At 37.5% G+C, this 18509-nt stretch overlaps 1 protein-coding gene across 3 annotated transcripts in view; it reads left to right on the forward strand.

Annotated features, from left to right (window-relative positions):
* Window positions 1-15215, forward strand: part of SNCAIP (synuclein alpha interacting protein) — an 89547-nt gene extending 74332 nt beyond the window's left edge. For 2 of the 3 annotated variants that reach the window (XM_068177221.1, XM_068177222.1), the window contains 4 exons: window positions 4821-4913; window positions 7290-8358; window positions 10157-10224; window positions 14424-15215. In XM_068177221.1, the coding sequence (XP_068033322.1) occupies window positions 4821-4913; window positions 7290-8358; window positions 10157-10224; window positions 14424-14508 (1315 nt within the window). In that variant the 3' untranslated portion in view covers window positions 14509-15215. The remainder of the gene's footprint in view (window positions 1-4820; window positions 4914-7289; window positions 8359-10156; window positions 10225-14423) is intronic. The other variant, XM_068177223.1, reaches the window with a different exon arrangement.
* Window positions 15216-18509: the final 3294 nt, after the last annotated feature.

Genomic DNA, 18509 nt, shown 5'->3' on the forward strand with positions numbered 1-18509 from the left:
GGAGCTAGGTAGTGTGCAGATGAATCTGGGAGAGAAGTTGAGCTTGGAAAAGCAGAGGATAGATGTTTTAAATGTCTGTCCTTCTTTGTTTCCCAATACCTGAACCAGTAATGACATATTATGCTAATTAACCATGAATTAAGTTACATTCCCCATGTTGAATCTCTTTTGTTCATGGCAATAACAGAGAAGTGATCACCCTGTGTTTACCTTTACATTTTCTCTTTGCAATATCTTCATGCTTTTACATTTATACTGTCAAAAATAAAAACACTGAACTGAGGATCTATTGGCGATGATGAGAGAGAGATGGGGACTCGGTGAGATGGTCAAAGATGGTCAAAGAATCTGAATTTATTATGGGATACAAATTCTTATATAGTATTTTAGGAAGGCTAATGAAGTTTTACTACAACGATTGGGTTAAAAATCACAAAAACAAACTTATGCATTTTACAACATCTCTTGCTTGCAGAGTTTGAAGTAATTTTCTTTTTCCAGTAGATCTGTCTGATTTAATCTTCTTGAAATCTTGATTTAATTCTCAAAGTTCTGATTGCTCTTGCCAAGGCATTTTATTTATCAAATTACTTATGCTATAAGGTCCAAAGTACTCCCTGTTTTGTGTACCCCAATAAGGATCATTATAACATTTACCATTTTCATAATTTTACAGCCTGACAATGTTCCCTGGATATGTCAACATACCTGGTTGTACTTGGTCCATTTGCTGAAAAATACAATCATCTGACATAAAGGAAAAAAATAAACATAGGGTATTTCCCTAGAAGACAGAATTAGCAGCTGACTCATATAATGAGTAATATAATGAAATATATTTTCCCCATAATTCAATAGGGAAAAAAACCACACATACACACACCAGGAAGTAGAGGTGACAGCCACAGAATACCCATGTTTCAGTTCTTTTCTGTTTGCACCCAGTACTCGATAAAAGTTTTACCTCTCATTTGGAAAAAAAGTTGTTGTTTTGTGAGTCAGCAGGCTGCTTACTCCCACAGAAAGAGTCTAGTTGTGACTTTCATGACAAAAGCATTAACACTTTACCAGGTATCCCTGTTGTCTCACAGACTGCATCCATAGAAAGTCATTGAAATTATTCATATCTGACGCTTGATGAGTTTCTTTGCTTGTTTCAGCTGGAGTTAAATTTGCTTCCCTTCAGCAGCCTATTTTTCAGGCTTCAGATTAGTTTCAGTAAGTGCAGCAGCAACCTTTTCTCCCTCTTGCACAGAGATATGTCTCTTGTGGAACCCTGAAGCAGTTTACTGAGGCAGTGAAATAATGGTTGATATTCTGCAAGAAGAAAAACAGTGCAGAAACTCTCTTAGACAAGTACTTATCAATACCTATATCTTCAAAGGTTTTAATCCAAAGAAGAGATGTTCCATTCTCTTTTTATGAGTTCTTCCAGTCATCAAGCAACACAGATGAGTTCTAGAGAGAAGTTATTCCAAGCCATCAACTGTTTGGAGCCATTTATTAACAGAAGACACAAAATCAAAACAATAACATAATTTTTTTCCAGTCTTCACATCTTTCAGCTCTTTGAACCAAAGCAGCTCAGATGACAAATACAAAGGAGTATAGAAAAATATTCTGAGCTAAGTCTCCATTCAGAGGCAAAAGCCTTTATATTGGGAAGAAGGAAATAAGTGGAAATTACAAATGTTCCATCAAATCTTCACAAGAGGATTAGCCAAGGGTTTCCCCTAAAAGGGAAAAAACTAAGCAATTCCTTCCATAGGTAAAAAGGAAAGAGGCCCACAAAGACCTGGTGTTACTGGCTTCAAAATGTAAGCTTTGCTTTAAACCTCTTGCTAATTACAGAATTTTTGTCAATCTAGTATGACTTTCTGAGCTAAACAAAATACTTAGAACAGTCACAAAAGTTTCCTATAGAGACTATACAGAGTAATTTGCTTTCATTTTACTTCCTGAGGTCTTCACAGGTCTTACAATCTTAGTTATTCTCTCAGTGATTTCACGTGTGCAAAAAAATCTGTAGTTGCCAGTATAGAAAATTCCTATATGCGGTATAACTTGTATTATTTGGGCTTTCCTGCTCTGAAGAAACCATGTCAGAATTAATGACGTAAAGTGAGTACTTCCATGGATGTTTTATGCAATACTGCCTGAAAATGGACCTGCATTTCCAGTTTTTACTGTCCTACATTTATGCACCTGGATGGGGAAATCAGTTAATGAGTGAGACACCTACTGATTCTTCTGATATACTATCAAGCCAAAATTTCTGTCAAGGCAAAGATCAAAACAAACCATGAGTCAAAAATAAGATTGAGAAAATAATCTAATATTCTTTGTTGTAGGCACTTTTCTGTGCTGTATGAAAGAAATCCATTCTTTTCCTGGAACATCTTAGGAGTAGTTGTAAAAATAACTGCATAAAAAATCTCTGTAGTGGTATGGTAAAGTGTGTGCAGGTTGCTGTGGTTTTTGGTTATGTGGGGTTTTTTGGGGGGGTAGAACATTGTATAGACATATAGTAAGAAACCCAATGTAAAGTTTGGAATGTTCATCTCTTTTCACTTAATTAAGCCATTTTATGTTCTTCTTTGTAGCATAGTCATTCTTGTGTTATTTGAAAAAAAAAAAGAGAAATAAAAAAACATGCTATGAGAGATGCTCCTGCAGAGGCCAGTGCCTCAGCCTATTCCCTCTGCAGTTACTGAGTTCTCTAATTCCATAAGGAGATATTTGGGGGCCCCAGATGTCTAACTAGACATTGAAGGGTGCTTACATATCACTCACTGGGAACATTGGCTAAGCTAAGATCCCCAGAATGTGGCCATCAATTCTAATAAAATGAATATACCCTCTTACCTCTGAAGATACAGTGATCTTGTCTTCTAAATCAGTCTGGCTTTAATATTTTGCAGTATTGCTATTCCAAGAAGTTGGAATCTCCTGTTTCCAATATTATCTTGGAATATATATGTGCATGTTATTTATCTTTAGGGATAGTGCTGGCAAGAAGTGTGTGTGTCTGTGTTATGTACTAACTAGTTAAACTGTGAAAATGGAGTAAACTTCAACTCTTTTAGCACAATAAATTGTTTAAGTGGAATGAACATTACCTCAAGAGGCAGACATCTTAGATCTCCACTGAAGCTAAAAACATAAAAAACTGTTAGCCGCGTTATTTAGAAAAAGAAATTGAAGGAATGATAAAAGGAAAAGAAAAGAGATGAATTGCATCACAATCTAAAAAGAATTTCACTGGCTCTTATAGGAGAGTATCTGGGGATCTGCAATATAAGCTAATGTTGACAGATGGTAGAAGTAATTTTAAAATAGTCTAAGGAAGTAGTGTAGGCCATAGGAAGAAAGATGGAAAATAAAGAAAGAAAGGATCTACATAAAGAATGGCTGTGTTATAAAATGCAAGGCAGTAGGTCAAGATCACACCTTTATTTCCATTTCATTTCCATTTCATTATTCAAACTCACTTCGATATATTAAAACATATTTTTTTCTGCCAGCCCTGTAAGTACAACCTCTAAAAAGTGATCTGGATTCTTTCTGGCCTTGATATTGCCAGTTATAAGGATTGCATTTGGAACACAGCTAAATCTTTTGCTGGTGGCATGTGAGCTAGGAAAGTGTCCAGCTCACTGGTAGAGAGCTGCAAATCCAACAAGAATAAAAGTACTAAAAACATAGACAACAACAAAAGCAGAGCCTGGGGGAAGCAGATAAAAAGTAATTTTCCCATGGTCATTTGGTCAGGACCAGGGGATAAAAACCTCTAAATCGCTAATTTTCTAGAAGTTTTCAAATAATACTGTCTGTGCAGCGTTTAGATCCACTGGAAATTACAGATCACTAAACAGATGTTACCTGTGGTGGTCAACAAAATGGCGTGTTTTGATGTAAGAATGGAATGTCTGAATTGTATGGAAGCAGGAAAAAGATTATCTTTTTGTGGCAAATTGATCTGCCATTCTTGTACTTGAGGGTTTGCAGGTTATAATGCTCAACTGAGACCATCCAAGGGAAATAGGTATGTTGCAGGACAAACAGATGTGATTACAGGTGACAAATGGAAAATGGAGTTTGTACTGTGGATATCACTCTCATTAACAATTTTTAGGTACTATTGCAATTTTTTAAGTGCTGGTCTCTAAAGTTATTTGAAAAACAGTATAGATCACAACACCACACTGAAAGTGATAAACTTGGGTAGGTATAGTACAAGGATAAGGTGGATGCAGAGCCCAGGTAGGACTTTTGGAAAGGTTGCGCAAAAAGCAGATGTGGTACAGACATCAAACACCCAACTCCATCCTGCAGCTGTAGTTTGGAGCAATCCTGTCCGGTGGGCAGAAACTTTCTCTGAGTTCATTTGCAAACAGAAAGGGAGAGAACAGTTGCCTGAGCTGTTGCTCAGATGATGAAGGCCATCCACTGAACATAGGAAGTGGCTGCTTAATCTATGCACCCTAAGCTTACCGTATTTTTGTGTCTGTGAATCAGTTTCAATTCACTGGTGCTTATGATCATACACTTGTCCTTATATGAAGTATAATAAATAATCTGACAAATGAGTTTTTCTCAGTTGTTCTTGTACAGTGATCACAAAATGTCAGCAGAGATTCAGACAGAAGCACAAACTCACTATGTTCTTATTTATAAGTTCTCTATTCAGTATATAAAGTACAGGTGAAGAGGACTTCTTTCTTCAGTTCAAAGTTGAAAGGATAGTATCAGTTTTCCTGTAGCGTACTTCTTCAGTCAGTTTTAAAAATTGAGATAAACAGTCTTCCATTTTCTTGCAGGCAGACTGTGGAACATGTGACATTACAGAACCAGCTCCAGCAGCTTTTAGAAGCCCAGCGGTCGGAGGGCAAGTCACTGCCTACATCCCCAAGGTAAAGTGGCTGGAACTGTACTACAGCCTGTATTTGCACATTTTCATAATATATCAGTTATAAATAGTAGATGTGTTCTGTAAAGAAAATGTGGGGATACCTCATGGACTTGAAGCTGAGCTTCTAGAGTTTGACAGTAAGTATTGCTGGTAAATATTGGAAATTCCTGAGTATAAGCTAAGTAGTCCCTGCTTCACAATGGAGTGAAAGCCAGTTTTACAGTGGAATGTAGTAGGTTTTGAATTAGACGAACAGCAGAAGATCCTAGAAACCCTAGGAAAGATGTAAAATTTGATGTTTTGTTGGCCTGTCATACGTTACTTTTATCAGTAAGTTACAAAAAGTTACCAAAAAACCTGCTTTCATATTAATAAGGCTCCTTATACTCATTAAATCTTTTACCTGCTCTAGCTTGTATAAAAAGTCAAAAATCTGGAAACTATTGTTTATGTATCCTGTCAGAAGTCACAGAAAGAAACACAAGTTTCAGACATTAAAAAGGAAGACAGAGGACTGGGTCTCTCTGACAGTGAGAGATCTGCATGGAAACAGATGAAGCATGACTTCACTCTCACAGCAATCTGAAGATGATTTTGAAAGAAATAAAGTAACTCATCTGCAAATAGAGCTCAGTTTATCCTTATTTGTTAATCTATTTTCCTCTCTGGAAGCCATATACAGTGCTTTTCCCTATTTCAGAGTTGTTAGGGGGCTACATGTATGTGAAACTGTAAAGCTGGCATGAAAGCTTTTGCATCCATTGACGATCAGAATTTTGGGTCATCAAGTGTGAACTTGTAGGATCAGTGACTGCTTTTCTTCAATTCTCGCAGAATCCTGAGCATGTTCCTGTATAAGTGCTCCATTGCCCTGAATTTCATGTGTAACTGTTTCAAACAAGTGCAAACAGTTGCAGTTGTAGATAACAAAGACATGAGGATTGGAGACACATTTGTGTAAAGGAACTTCGGCTAGGAAAGGGCTGTAAACTCCAAACTCCTGCTGAAGTAGAAAACCACACTGGAAAAAGGGGGTTTTGCCTTTTTTTAGGAATCTTTGTCTTCCCTGTGTGCCAGCTCAACAAGGACAATGGGACCAAAAGCTGTTTTCCAGCTCATTTGGTTTCTGTGATTTTTGCTGCCTGATTTTTCCGAGTGGTCTCTCATCTGAGTCCTGGTGTGCACCAGGATTGTTTTACTTTCAGTATCAGATAAGATCAGGTGAAAGCAAATATCTCATCATTCATTATTCCTGCAAAAGGGTAGGCTTCAACATCATTTTGGTTAAGTGAGCAAGTCTGAAAATTGCACTCTATTTACTTTATCTCATAGTTGGCTACTACTTTTCTTTCTAGTTGGAACTCACTTGTAGATATTATCATTATCCAAGGGGGTAGTAGCATATTTAAGGGAACATATCCCTTCTATTAGGAATGTTGTAGATAAATGCATGTTCTTCAGAGTGTGTAGGTTTGCCACAGGAAAAAAACAGATGAAATTAATTGAAAATGAGGTGTTTAGTATAGGCATGTGAATTTTTTACACTGTGACAACTATGGACACATCAGAGAAGAAGGTGCTTGGCAGCCTTACAAGAACATAAATTTTGTCACCTTTTCCTTAGAGGAAAAGTGGTTTACAGTAAGAATATGAAGTGTTATGAGCTCTAGCATATGTCACAGGAAAAGAAAAGATCTTTGCAATTTACATTCTTCACAAATCAGGTATTGCTGAAATTGTTGTTTCCTTCTGTAAAACAGTTGGAGTTCTAAATTTAATTTATTTAATTCTATTCGTATTGAAATACATTCATGTCACCTTTCTCTTGCTTTTCAGGATTTCATATCTTAAAAGGTCTTCAATGCAAATTGCCCTGATTTTTTATGCAGTCTTATATGGTTGCTATTATTAATACCAGATGCAGTTTAGATTTATGAAATCAATGCTGTGCAGAGAGGTGGTACTTTTACAGGACTTAGAATATGCTACTTTTGTATTATGATGTGACTTGGATAGTAAGCATCTGGCCTTGTGGAGTTTTTTTGCATGTCAACTCACACAAATAGGCATCATTGCTCTAGAGTTTTCCTCATAAAGTCATATTTGGTGTTTGAATAACCATTCTGTTTTGATTTTAATGAGATTTTTTTTTCCAAGAGAAAGTGAAAATACTCAAATTCTACATAGGAGTAGAAAAAGTATGACATCCTTTTCTATGGAATCTTTGCTGTGGCATCACAGTAATGAATTCCATGTGAGTAGCGATGAAAAGGATAAGTAACAATAAACTGAGACAGACACCTATATTGGAAATGCCACTTTCACATTTTAGATATGCCTTAATTTTGCTCTGACATTTCCTCTCTTTTTCTTTAAGCTTACTGTCATCTCCTGCTTCTGGCAAGCCACAGTGGAAACCATCTGAAGTAGATGAATTGTCTCCACCAAAAAGTAAATTGAACACCCAAGATGGGATTCAGATTCTTGGCAGCTTGGGAACGAGCACATCTACTCATGCTCGAGCTAAGATAAAAGATGAGGACTCTGATAAAATCTTGCGTCAGTTGTTGGGGAAGGAAATCTCTGAAAATGTCTGTATGCAAGAAAAGCTGACTTTGGAATTTCAGGATGCTCATGCATCCTCCAAGAACGTGAAGAAGATTTTGCCAGAGAAAAGGGAATTGAAGTTAGCCCGACTGAGGCAACTGATGCAGCGGTCTCTCAGTGAGTCTGATACAGATTCAGCTAATTCTGAGGACCACAAGAACACCCCTTTGAAAAGAACTGACAAACCAAGACCTCAGCCTATAGTAGAGAGTGTTGAGAGCACAGAGAGTTTGAACATGATGCTTAAGAAGCATAGTTCCACAGCAGGACGGCGCTTCCCTTTTGGTATCAGGGTCTCTAAGTCTGTGGATGGCCACAGTCCTTCCCCTACTTCGGAGAGCAGTGATGCAGATAATGAAGCCCCATATCAGTCTGGTACAGTACCTCAGAACCAGTTCTGTGGAGACAATTCTCCATCCAGCACAGACAGTGCTACTGCCCAGAAGGTTGCGACCAGCCCAAAGAGTGCTCTCAAGTCTCCATCCTCGAAGCGCAGAACCTCTCAAAATTTGAAACTTAGAGTAACTTTCGAGGAGCCTGTGGTGCAGGTGGAACTAGCAGAGTCAGAACTAAACGAGGAAAAGGATAAAGACCGGAGCAAAGGACTTGTGCGGGCTCCAGCCAGCTCTGGGGAGCATGCGGGGGACCACCTGAAAAGGCCTTTTGGAGCCTTTCGGTCCATAATGGAAACACTGAGTGGCAACCAAAATAACAACAACAACTGTCAAACAGCAAACCTCATCAAAACCTCCTCAACGCTGCCTTTTACCTCACTAGGAAGGAAGACAACAGAAAGCAAGGGAAATCCAGCAGTTGTCTCAAAAGGAAGAAACAAGCCAGTGAGTACACTGAAAGAAGGAGGGGCCGTTTTTTTCTTGTCTCATTAAGTAATGCATAAGTTTGACAACTTCTTCCTTCTGCCTTTCTATTGCAAAATTATACCCATAAATATTTTATTGTATTTGACCTACAGAAAGCCCATCCACTTTTTAGTTTGGGAAGAATTTTCCAAGGAGTGGCAGGTATTGCTTATGTATACAGCCTGTGCTCTTAGGGCACACAATTCCCATATTCTGTGTTGAAAGCTTTCCACAGAGAGGTGATTCACATGGAAATGGTGTTTGGTGTTGCAATGAGTGACAAAACATACAATGAGAATGTCAGTCTTGAAACCATGGGTTTTCTTAGGAGTAAATATCTGAAGGACTAGCCCTGTCCTGTCCTATAAAGACTGATGAGGCCAACCGAGTAAGAAAAATAACAAGGAAAAACTGCAGGAATGGTCCTTCCAGCTTCTATGGGAGCTACAGCCAGCCCTAGGTGTTGAAGCTGTCAGCAGCAAGTCTTCTTTGACCACCTTCTCCTCATAGGACAGAGTCTTCTTGTGTCAGAGCATGTGGTTGGCCTGTCACAAAACCTACTGGGTTCAGATCTTCCCCTCTCTGCAGCAGAGTGCCTTTTCTGGGAACCCAAGGGAAAGATGGGTGCATGCAGTTAAAAGGCTGGGTGTCTTGTTTAAAAAAAGGAGAAAATAATTGGAACAAATGCATCTTTCAATTTTTTAGGCCATAGGTTGTACTCAATGATCTCAAAGGTCTCTTCCAACCTAGTTAATTCTGTGATTCTGTGATTTTGTACTGAATAGAAGAGACAGATGTAGGAAATACTGTGGGTGCAGTATGTTTGTGGAGTGGAGAGGAATGTGAGCGTCTGGAGATAACAATAGAGGTGAGTGAGAGGGAATTGTAGGTGATTTAATCCTCTATGAAAGGCAGGCAGGGAGGGAAGCAGTGGATGGAAAGACATGAGGCAAAAGAATAATTTCAGGATGAAAAAACCCCATAAAGCAGGCTAATAGGAGGAGGAGCAGCAGTAGTGAATTATATATGGTAAAAAGTATGACAAGGTAATGGGAGAAAAATACAGGAAAATCTTAGACAAAGAGGAGGCAAAAGAAAGAGTGGAAAAAGAGAACTGGGAAATAGTGAATAGTCCGTATTAGTGGGTGCTGTTAGACCAGTAGTACTATTGCAAACTGAAATGAAATTAAATGAAACTGAATGAAAAATTCAAAGGAGACTTAAAGGGCTAAATAGAAGTGGGACTGCATTTCTCAAAGTCTATTCAGAATTACAATATGAACTACTGATTTGAGTCTTTAAAGACACGCACCATCTAGTTGAACAGCCAATTTAACAAAGACGTATATAACACAATGGCTTTTTTTTTAAATGGGTGATTCAGATTTCATAGTGACAGGAGAACAGACAGTCTGTTTTCAAAGATGTTCTGATAGGTTGCAAGGCCATGAGCATTTTTTGTAGTTCCCTAAGAAATTTGAAGGATTGTATGAGGTAATTCTAACAGTATCAATGCTTGCAATATAAAATGCTTGTTCTGTGAAAAGGCCGTATTTGCATGTCCCTGCTGCTAGCATCAGAACTGTGGAAAGAAATTTTCATACCAACCCAAAGGACCACAGCACATATCTCACAGATGTAACAGATTCAGGTGCAAAAATAAATCTGTTAAAATGTTACTGTGGCTATCTGACTGCATGTTCTAGTATATTTCCATGTTAGGCATGTGGGAAGCTCTATGCATGCTCTTAATTGTTATGATGTTGTACTTCTTTAGGATCCTTACTTCAGCTACATCGGTCTTTCTTCTAGCACATTGAATGAAGAGCTGTGTAACTATGCTTGGTATGTGCTTATGCATGGTAATGTTTAGCATCTCTGTTGCCTTCTTTTCTCAAATTGTATGTATTAGTTAACATTGTAACTGAAGCACTCAAGTTGATTGATTCACAAGAGGGGAAGTAGATGAACATTTAAATTCCTAGAAAAGAAGACATTCATGATGGATTTCTGTTGATGTCACCATTGAACTGGCTACAGGATTTCAGTTCCAAGCAAGTACAGAAACTATTCATGCTCATAAATCCAGCAGGGTATGTAGCAGACTTTGGCTGAGTATTCTGCCTCTGTTGAATAAAAGTCAAATACCAGATGAGAATGGAAACTAAATTTCCTCTCATGAGAAGAGCAAAAAGACCACAGTACATCTCTAAATAGAGAATACAGAGAACATGAAGCACAATGCTTTACTGTAAGTCTAAGTGCTCTTCTATTTTCACACATTTTTCTTACTCTCCCTTAGACTTTGAAGTTAAATCTGTTTTTTAAAATTCTGATTAACTCTGACTGTATTCAAACTCCTTAATTTAGTCCTGTTCCGTCAGTATTATTCAGGCAGATAGAAACCAGTTCCTCAATTCCATAAAGATATGTTGGAAAAAAACAACACTTGATAAAATGCTTATTTTATAAGCAAATGCTCTCAAAAATGCTCTCTAAAAATAACCTGTCAATTTCACTTAACACTTACAAATTCCTTTTTTCTTTTTCTGTTAAACTGAGATGTAAAGTTAGTTTGATATTAGTTTTTCTACAGTCCTAACTCACTTTCAAGTTAGTGTTTTGTAAATATCTAATGCATGGAGGAAGTGGGGGTGTGTGGGGGGGGGGCTCCATTCACTAGTTTTCTATTGCCAGGACCTTCCCAGACTTAAAAACTCAGTTTCTGTAATGGAAATGTGAGTCTTGTTCAGAAGCTATTGGCACAGTGTATGTGAAACCAGAAACTGTAAGATTTCCAAGAAGTTTCATTCTCTCTTGAAAACAAAGAGGGAAACTTCTGTGTATAAAACTGGATAGCAGCAGTTTGAGGGAGCATCAGTGGGCAGCTTCCAGTCAAAACATCCAGTTGCCTGTCCAGTTCATAGAGTAATGCAAAATGATTAATCTCATCCTTATGTTAGAGCCATCTCCTAGGTGTAGGCAGTTGTAATTTGTCACTTGCCTTGTGTAACTGCTTTTGTGCGAGAATGGCAATGTGGCATTTTCCCAGAAATGAGAGATAGGGAATGTCTGGCTGCCAGTGCAGTCACTGTGGAGTCACTTGCTTGGAAGGTGATGGTTGTGCACAAACTCCTGGCTATTCCTCCAGGCATTGCTGGTCCAGGCACCATGTCCTAAAGCTGCCTCCATTACCACAGACACTTGGAGAACCAGAGAGTAGGAAAAAAGGAGCAGAGTGCACAAACAGCATAGCTTGAGGAGGCTGTTACAGTACCCACAAATTAGGAAGTGGGCAAACTATGTGCCAGTCTGTGACATGAGATTTCCAAATATCACATAAGAATAGAAGTTTTATTTTGCTTTTCAGAAATCAGGACACAGACCTGAAGGTTCTCAGAGCTTCTAACCTAGCCTTTGTAATGACCTTTAGCATACGTTATGATTTTTGAATAGCAAAATGGGTGCCTGTCATTTGTCAGCTACATGATGCCCAGTAGCTGTGACATTAAAATTTTAAAAGAATATCGCCATTGTGCACTACAACCTCCTGGACACTGTTTGAATTTTCCCTGGATAGTCTGGAGACACCATTTCAGAACTATTCTGAAAAAAATAAAAAACTTTTTTTGGAAAACAGGACGGTCTTTGGTGGTTAGAACCTTAACAAATTTTTACATTGGGCAGTTATACTTCTGAACACTGTCCCAAGCCCATTGTGACACTACACCCTAATAATAGGAAATTTAATTAGGATTTTCTGAAATCTGAAGTAGTTACACAAAATCTACTTTCAGTGAGATTGCATTCCTGCTAACTAGTTTCCAGTACTTTTTCTTCAGCTTCTGTTCTTTTAATTTTTTTTTTCATTCAAAATAACCTAAAGTACATTAAGGCTTTGTAGTTTACTTTCTCAAGTTGGGCACAGCTTAATAATAGAAGACTGGGCTAAATTCTTTGTGCTAAATTTAAATTTGATACACCCTATTTTTCTTAAAGCCTTGGAGGAAATTTTGGATGGGCAAGACAGTTTGGTATATTTTTTCCTCTTTTGGAAGAATTAGCTCATTTTTGCATATTACAACTCCAAGCAAATACTTGTAGTATTTTTTCCATCTTACATGTATGCCAATGAATAGTTCTTTCCCACACTTTGAATCATCTGAGATCTGCATTACATTAAAATAAGCAGTGACTCACCATATCAATATAAAGCCCTGTATTGGGTACAGCTATCAACAGCAAAAATTGCTTCCTATATGGGGGCACTCAGCAGAATCCATCATCAGATGTCTTTCATAGTAAAATGGGCATGCTTTTAAAACAGCAAGTGGATCTAAACTAATACAAATCCCAGTGCTAGTCCTAATACTGGATAAATTACTATTTAAAATATATTCTGCAGAAAAAGAATGCTTATCTATAGGTCCAAAAAATAGTAACCATTCATACTAGTAGATTATAGCATGAATGTGAAACTAACTTTGTCAAGGAAGATTTACATTTGCTCTCTTGTGAACTGTTGTGATCATGCATCACTGCTTGATGCATGAGAGGGTGTATTATTGGTGATACAGGCACTATAATGTTAGAAATTGAATTAGCTATTTGGTTACTAACTAGCAATATTAGTAGTACATTTTCTCCAGGTCAGGACGCACAGTTGAAAAGGCATATCTGTTCAGTATTGTCACCTAGAGACATCTCTGCATTAGCTACAAATTTTCTTCTTTGAAGTCACATTGCAACTCTAGAGCTGCCAAAGGGGGTCTTTGGTGTGCCTCATGAGCCTCTACATGGGGAACTCACAACAGGATCTTTCAACACTGCAGGCCTAAGCCAATGCAGCAGGTTAGTCTTAGCCTTATAAAGCATCCTTTAGTAAAGGTATACAGTTAACGCTATGATAATAGCAATGCACATGAAATGCCATGTAGGTATGGCAAAGAGTTAAGCTCCTTTTACCTCCTCAGACTCAGTCCTGCAAAGTCTGTCTCGTCTGGCTTAGTCCTGTGCCTTTTGCTGTTGCTTTGGGTATGTGACAATTGTAATTTAGATTAATAAAGGAGGTTTTAAAATAGAATGATCACTCATGCACTTCTTATTAGGACCCAAAACCATGAGGTCAGCTTCTGTTAAACCCTGAAGTAACCACCAGGTTAACTAACCATCCTAAGTATAAGTTTCTTGGGGATATTTGGTTCTTTGTGATGGTTGTAGACTGAAATAAAGCCATTCTGGTTTACAAGAGTCAGGTTCATGAGTTAAAGGCAAACGTACTCATACCCACTCTTCCTCACTCTTGTGTCTGTCCTTTGCAGTAGCAAACCAGTTAGTTATAGCTGTATTGTAGGAGTTCTGCTCTTCAGTAGTAAAAACTAAAAGTGAGGCCTCTTAATGGGTTTGAAAATTGCCGTGGATTGGATGCTGAGTCAACAATCAGTTGGAAAGTTAATTGAAGAGAAGGGGAACATACTGGCAATTCAGAACAAGAACATATGAAAGGAAGTAAAGACAATGAGTCCTACAAATATTTAGTGTTTAATTTTTCTACTCTAATTGGCAAGCTGTCATTCAAATCTCCTATGCAATAGATAGGTTAATTTCTCTTTGCTGATTATTAATGGGGACAAGAAAATTCTATTTCAGATAGAGTCAAAAGCCAATAGGATTTATCTAATGTTGATTGTAGTTGATCCTTCTGTCACTGTGAGAGTTTTCTCTAAAGTAAAAGGAATTATTTTATATTCTTTGCATTATTACTAGAACATGACAAGAGTGCACTAGTTAGTGCTGTGACTTAAAAAGCTCCTCATCATCCCATTGTTTTTCAGGTTTGATTTCAGAATGGTAGTTATAACAAAAAATCCACAATATTAAAAAGTATTTTGTGCAGCATATGTCTAGAAAAATAAGTCCAGAGAGAAAGATGAATTCTGATTTGAATACATACAAATGGAACAAAACAGGGTAAATAAATACATTGCCAACCCATTTATATTTTAAGTGTTACCAGTGAGTAATTTTCTCCTTTTTTTCTCCAGGCATGATGACATCAACTGGAAAATCCAGAAATCTGACAGTCAAAAGAGTATTGAAGAGCCAGAGCTGCAGGAATTCTTCCTTTAAGACATGTCATAATGTCTCACTTAGTTTGAAATACCTGAAATATATCTTTTTGAAACACTAATATGAGACATACCCCTCACCAGCAAAACAGCAGCTCTTAGGATGCCTTAATTTGTATCAGTTGGACCATATACAAATATTTTTTATGATATATGTGTATATGTAACTTGTTTGTAAGCTGTGCTGTGTAAAGGCGCATGGGTGAGCAGAAGTAACAATTTGAAAATTGTTATGACACTTGCAATCTCCAAAATGTTTGTTAGGCCACGGAACACGTTTTGTACTTTGTGTCTTGCATGGATATATTGTCATATATCTTTATTTCCCTTTGTCAACAGCATATACTGTCAACGTTTCATCCAGGACTATGCCTGCGCAGCTCTTCAGTGAGATCAAGGCAAAAGCATTGATTTTTTTTTTTAGTATGTTTTGTCTGTTGTTATTTCTATTTTTTTGTAAAAAGAAAATAAAGATGGTGTTAATAGGATACACTGAGTGCAGATACTTCCTGTAATTAATTTCCTCTTTTGAGCTGTAAAGTTTTTTTTTGTTCTTTTTCATGTTCATTTGATAATTAGACAACATCCAGTTTCTGGATTTCAGTCAATTAGTTGTGTCAAGAGTTGCTTTAATGTTTAGTAGTCCTTTATCAGCTTTAAAATGCATAGAAATAAAAAGTACAAATGCAGTTTTAAGTTACCAATTAATGCTACTTGCCAAGCACTGGCAGTATGCTCAGCTTTGTTGAAATTACTGCATAATCTGCTGAAACTCTAATCCACATTCTTTCAAAGTTGTCATTGAATTGAAAGCTTATTGAATGTTTCTTTTCAGAGAAAGTGAATTAATTCACTTTGTTTCTGATAAACTATGAGTACACTCTTCAAATGCATCCTACAGCACAACATCCAAAAGCAGACTACTAGGCAATCTTTACTTGTCACATTTATTTATAGCAAATATGTTGGGTATATTTTTGCTTTATTTTGTTTTTATTATGTTGATTTATTTCCATTTAAAGTCTTCTACAGTTTGCTGAGAAAGATTCAAATTCATGAGGATTTGTTTTGCTGACTGTTCTGATAGAACACGGGGAAGTCAAAGAAAGTTTGCCAAGGAAATTTTTTCTTTGTCACAAAGACAGTCATAGAACCATGGAGTGGTTTGGGCTGGACAGGACCTTTATAGATCATTGAGTTCCAGCCTCCCAGTAGTGGGCAGGGACATAAAAATTATGACCTTGTGATAAATTCCTGCAAATGCAGAACTAGTAACTAAAAAAATGTGGGCACATGAGGATTTTGATTAAGTACAATGGAGTTGCTTTCTGTGCAGTTTCTCTTGCCCTTTTTTTGTGTTTATCTTGACTTTTGGCCTTCATTTATGGTCAGTGAGGAGAGATAAGCTTCCTGATTATGATTCATTCTACCTATTAGATATGTCTTATTTGCCAGGAGAATCAGCTAATCCCTTCCTATTTACTACAGCTACAGGGGAGCAGAGATAGTAAAGCCATAGGAATAATTACTTACTATTTGGATGCCTTTAATTAGGTGTGATAAATGTCTTTCTTTGTGTCAGTCTTCAGGGTGATGTCACATTTGGCCACACAGCTTGCAGGGACCATGATGGCTGAATGCCCCAGGCACCTTGGATAAACACAGAGTACTACTGGATAAATACAGGGCCAACTGAGACGTCAGAAAAACAAATAAACAAACAAGCAAAAACCAAACAAACAAACAAATACCCCAAACAAAACCCAAAACCAGACCAAATAAAAAGACACAATACACGCATACACACAAAAACCCACCCCAAAGCCCACAAAATATAAAAAATAAAAGCCTGTACTTGCAGAAATGAAATTCAGAAATTCTTTCCACAGTTCTTATCTGCCACTTGGCAGCACTCTGATTTTTTAGCTAAAGTGATAAACCTCGCATGCTAGCTGACCTGTTTAAAGAAACAACCAAACCTCCAAAAATATCTGTGAGTCAGGAACAGCAATACCTCTAACTGGGCCTCCTGTCATCTGTGTGCATATGAAGAATCTGAAAGCAAAATGAGAAGAGACACATGTGGTGCAATTGCCAGAATGGTGAAAGAGAGCTAAAAAGGAGAGATTCTGTGTCTAGTAGAGGGGCTTAAAACAAGCCCCTCTTGTTTCACCAGCAATTTGCATTTTTGAGAATATGTAGAGAGTTGACTGTGTTCATGTGAATGGCAGAAGCAGCAATCCTGCTGAGTGATCTTGACTGACTGGAGATGTGTAAAGTCTGCCACAGTGTGTTATACCTAGCTGAAGCACGGGATAAAACTGAATTTCAATGAAAGGATTTGAAGCAGACAAAGATGCAAATATTGTCAAACCATGGAAGTAAGAAACTACCTACTCTAGAGACTGAGAATTTAAAAGTTATCTGCTCTCTGCAGTGTAGTATTTCCAAAGTATATTCTTATACAGCATGTGGAGAATCTAATTATGCAAGTATCGTGGGGCAATGCAGATTACTACATGAGATAATATGATGCCAGGAGATGTTTTGGGTCTGTGGTTAAAGACATCCATGGCTCCTGAGCACATTGCAACAGAAATATATTTTGGGAAAAGCTAGTGCAGAAGAGAGGCCAGCTTGATGTAAGCATGAAAAGTAGTGTGTGGAAGGCTTAAGGTGAACTCATGTTGTATAAACTGCTGATTTTATTGTTCCTTATTTGTAGTCTCTTTCCTATCCAGGGCCCCAAAGCCTGAGCATGGTACAATCTGATGTCATGCCTTTTAGAGAAACGTTGATTCTGTGATCTTCAGCTGGCTGATGGCTATGTACTTTGTGTATTTGTATCCTTAGCAGCTATAAAATCTAGGTGTTGTTACTTCTCCTGTTTAGTTTATAATCCTCAAATAATATTCCTTCTGGCTTGAGTGAGGCTTCTGTCAGCAAAGCATAAGCATTTCCCAGAGGCAGAAGAGATGATCAGGGAATTTCCATCAAACATCTTCAGAGAATATCACTTACCCAAAGCTTTTAGCAGGAACATAAACCCTTTATGATTACAGCTCTTGCATAAAAGATCCTCCTCCATCCACTCAGAAGTTTTTGATCAAAGAAGTAAGTGATTTGCTAATGAACCAATGTGTGTCCTAGTAAAACTGTACCTGTGGACACCACAGATACAAATAATAACTTTTCATGATCTGTCACCCAGAAGATGTCAGAATAAACCTCACAGTGTTTATCCTGCAATTCTGTACCAAAGATGATGAACTGAGTGCCAGAGAGCAGTAGTGAATTCCCAATTTCAGGTAATCTTTGACTCCTCTTTTGAAAAATGAAAATAATTTGCTAAGAGCCTTGTGATTTTTTCATGGTTGTCTGATTTATTTGGTTCTGGTATTTGAGACAAGCAGCATATAGACACACATGCGGCATCAAAACTGCAAGAATGGTGCTTTAATTTCAGCAGAATGGAGGGCTGTGCTTTGTCCTGCATTAGTAGAGCAGTATTTTCATAATACTCCATTTGTCTACCTTTCAGTGTTCAAGTGAGATGTCAACTACATAGGTTTAGTCAGGTATTAATAAATAAATTATAGTCAGCATAGTTGTATGAAGTGAATGAAAGAGACTAGTTAGACAGTTTAGATTTAATATTCAGTTCACTGTAACTGTCATTCAGAAACCTTTTTGTAACATCAAACTGGCATAAGATCAATGGCATAACAAAATATGACTGACAGCATAACAGTGAAAAATACTCCAATGTCCACTTATTTATAACAAGATGGTAACTGTCTCAGACATACACTGTCTAAGAGCTGATTTGTTGCACCTACCATCACAAGGAACGTCAGGATATGATCATGCAACACAATCAAAACTAATGTAAAAATGTCAGCACATCATACGCCAGGTATGAATTAACAGATTACTGAAGGGATCTCAAAGGTGAGACAACTTTGCATGTAGACTAAGATTCACCTCCTCATACACTTGAAA

Source organism: Anomalospiza imberbis, chromosome Z (genome assembly GCF_031753505.1).
Source record: "Anomalospiza imberbis isolate Cuckoo-Finch-1a 21T00152 chromosome Z, ASM3175350v1, whole genome shotgun sequence".
Taxonomy (NCBI): Eukaryota; Metazoa; Chordata; class Aves; order Passeriformes; family Viduidae; genus Anomalospiza; species Anomalospiza imberbis.